This window comes from Corylus avellana, chromosome ca2, assembly GCF_901000735.1.
Source record: "Corylus avellana chromosome ca2, CavTom2PMs-1.0".
Taxonomy (NCBI): Eukaryota; Viridiplantae; Streptophyta; class Magnoliopsida; order Fagales; family Betulaceae; genus Corylus; species Corylus avellana.
The window spans coordinates 37,949,202-37,952,256 of NC_081542.1; the positions used below are offsets into that span (position 1 = coordinate 37,949,202).

At 39.4% G+C, this 3,055-nt stretch overlaps 1 protein-coding gene across 2 annotated transcripts; it reads left to right on the forward strand.

Annotated features, from left to right (window-relative positions):
* Positions 1 to 1,223: 1,223 nt before the first annotated feature.
* On the forward strand, positions 1,224 to 2,619 carry LOC132171541 (probable WRKY transcription factor 65). Of its 2 annotated transcripts, none has more exons than XM_059582881.1 (3): positions 1,224 to 1,578; positions 1,683 to 1,829; positions 1,937 to 2,619. In XM_059582881.1, the coding sequence occupies exons 1-3, from the start codon at positions 1,427 to 1,429 to the stop codon at positions 2,415 to 2,417; spliced, it is 780 nt and encodes a 259-aa protein (XP_059438864.1). In that variant the 5' UTR covers positions 1,224 to 1,426; the 3' UTR covers positions 2,418 to 2,619. The 2 variants fall into 2 exon arrangements, with proteins under 2 accessions (XP_059438864.1, XP_059438863.1); XM_059582880.1 differs by having other exon boundaries at positions 1,228 to 1,578; positions 1,680 to 1,829; positions 1,937 to 2,617.
* Positions 2,620 to 3,055: the final 436 nt, after the last annotated feature.

Sequence of the window (3,055 nt, forward strand, 5' to 3'; positions counted from 1 at the left end):
AGTTTACCAAATTTATAATTGGCTACTTGTGGTATCAAAATGAATTCAAAGGTCCCTAAGGTTTGTCACAAAAATAATTTACTTTCTACAGTCAAATTCCGTTCACTGTTTCAATAGATTCATTTTGTGTGACACTTAATTAAATAGGATGCGTGTTACCATTTTATTGCCTCTAACGTTTCACGCTATCAGAATCTGTTAAGACAATAGACGAAATTTGGTTGTAGGGACCTTTTTTTTTTTGCGCAAACCTCACGATCTTTTGATTTCATTTTGATACTACAATGAGCTAATTACAAATCTGCAAGTAAATCACATCGACTAACTTTGCATTTTTCCCTTTCGTTTATAACAATACTGTTATAGGGCCAAATATTATATTAAGAGAGGCCATTGTTTAACCAAAGTTTATAAAATAATTTTCTACCAACCGAACTTTATGATCTAATGATTAAGGATAAAGGTTTCATAAAAGGACTAGAGCCATACTTTTTCCCTTTTCCCGACCTCTTTTTGATCTACTACTGCAGGCCATTTGGATTTAGGTTTATTTTCACTACATGGTATTAAATATTTAGAAAATTGAAGAAGTATATGAACTTTTATTTTATAAAGTATGTTTATTTAGGGAGCGTCCCAAACAAATATTATCAAAAAAAAAAAAAAAAAAAATTGAAATACCCAAAAATAAAAATAATCTTTTTTTTTTTTTTTTTTTAAATCCTAGCCAATAATAGCAGGAAACTGAGAAAAAAACACACACATACACATTCACTTGCCAAATGAAACAAAAATTGGGGAGATGTGAAATCTGATGGTGATTTTAAAAACATATCATAGTTGGAAGGAAACTAAAAAAACACTAAAAAAACACCTAACATTTTCCTTATTTTATTGTAATTATAGAAAACTACATGTTTTAAATTTAATAATTCTTTTTGTCAGCATTGTTATGTCACGTAGATAACTATCCAAATGACATACGTCACATTATGAGTTAAAATTACCGCGTCGGCCTTTTTTTCTATGCATTAAACTAATAGAATTATTTATCGATCTTCTAGATTTATTACAAACTTTACTACTAAGTAATTAATTAAAGCAGCTTGGTATATATATATATTATTCAAAGACCACAATTGATGTTTATCCGAAAACCATTGACGTTGCTTTCAGATCGCCATAGCCATAGGCCTATAGTTTCGGGAGATTATTTCACATTTTTTTGCACGTCCGGAAATAAACAAATACCAAACCTACAAGATGGCCCATTGTTAAAGGACCACCCCTTCTTTCAAGACCTTCCCCAGCTTCTTTCTTCCCCCTCCATCTCTCTCTCTCTCTCTCTCTCTCTCTTCGGCAGCCAATTTGTTGGTCCTAAAAATATCAACAGCAGCAGCACTCAACGGTACTCTAGAGCTTAGTCATGGACAGTCGGTTCATCAACAGCCAACGACCCTTTACGGGTACTGATCAGCAAGAAGAGAATGATGGCAACCCAGAAAACGGCGCTGAATCGCTGCCGTCTTCCATCTTCAACGACATGAAGATCAACTCCGTTTCGTCCCCGAGAAAAAGGTGGGTAATTTTACGTCTCACGCTTCACATGCATAATTCTTCTCACTCTGTATAAAAATGGAAAATTCGGTATATTTGGTCTGACAGAGGATTTGTTACAGTAGGCGCGCGATACAGAAAAGAGTGGTGTCAGTGCCAATCAAGGACGTGGAAGGGTCCCGCCTCAAGGGGGAGAGCAATACTCCACCGTCGGATTCGTGGGCGTGGCGGAAGTACGGTCAGAAACCCATCAAAGGATCTCCGTATCCCAGGTAACGAATTGAAACCAGTCAGATTTTTTTTTACGCTGTAATGCGGCGTAGGCTCTTGTGGTGGGATTGTGTATTCAGACGGTGTACGCGTGTGATTGGTTTGGCAGGGGTTACTATCGCTGCAGTAGCTCCAAGGGCTGCCCGGCGAGGAAACAAGTAGAGAGGAGCCGTGTGGACCCCACAATGCTAGTGGTCACCTACTCGTGCGAGCACAACCATCCCTGGCCGGCTTCTAGAAACCACCACAACAACCATAACCAATCGACGACGCCCAAACCCGAGAAGCCCGAACCGGTTACGGACAAGCTGCTCGACCAGGAAACGACGTCGTCGACGGTGCTCGCGGATCTGGGCGACGAGTCGTTGATGTTGAGCGACGAGTTCGGGTGGTTCAGCGACATGGAAACTACGTCGTCCACGGTGCTGGAGAGCCCGATTTTCGCGGACAGCAGCGTGGGGGTCGACGCTGACGTGGCGATGTTCTTCCCGATGAGGGAGGAGGACGAGTCCTTGTACGCCGATCTGGGCGAGTTGCCGGAGTGCTCCGTTGTGTTCCGAGGCGTGGGACCAGGAGTCGAGATCTACTGACACGTGTATCCGGGCCCACACTATCCCCCAATCTCTCCCCGTTTGTCAACTATGTGCGTATCGTGCGCCATGGCCCATAAGATACCAATTCTTTTCTCTTTTTTCTTTTTTTTTTTTTAACATTTTTTAATAGTATTTTTCTTTTTTCTTTTTTTCTTTTTCCTTGAATTCAGCGTCGTAAATGAATAAAAAAAAAAGTCTAGTTTGGTTGGCTCCGTCCCTATTCATTCTTGTATTTTGCATCATGGCCATTGGCCGCTCGTCTCCAATAGCTGGCCGCTAACAGTTTCCGTATAGATATTTAATTGGGACCCACCAATCATGATCCATCCAATTGAACAAGTCCACGACAGTGACATCCATTGTGGGACTTCCTCTTTTATTAATGAAAACGGCCACATTTCCTAAAGAAACACATAGTAAATTTGATGTTTTCTATGATAATTAACTAATTAAGACGAAATACTTAATTTTTACTGCCATATAATTTTAATTATATAACATTTATTATTATTATTAGTAAAATATTAGTGAACAGCTCACAAACAGGAGGAGACTTGAGTGTGCATTTTCAAAAAAAAAAAAAAAAAAAGGAGGAGACTTGAGTTGTTTGAATGGTTGCAATTGCAAAATTGAAT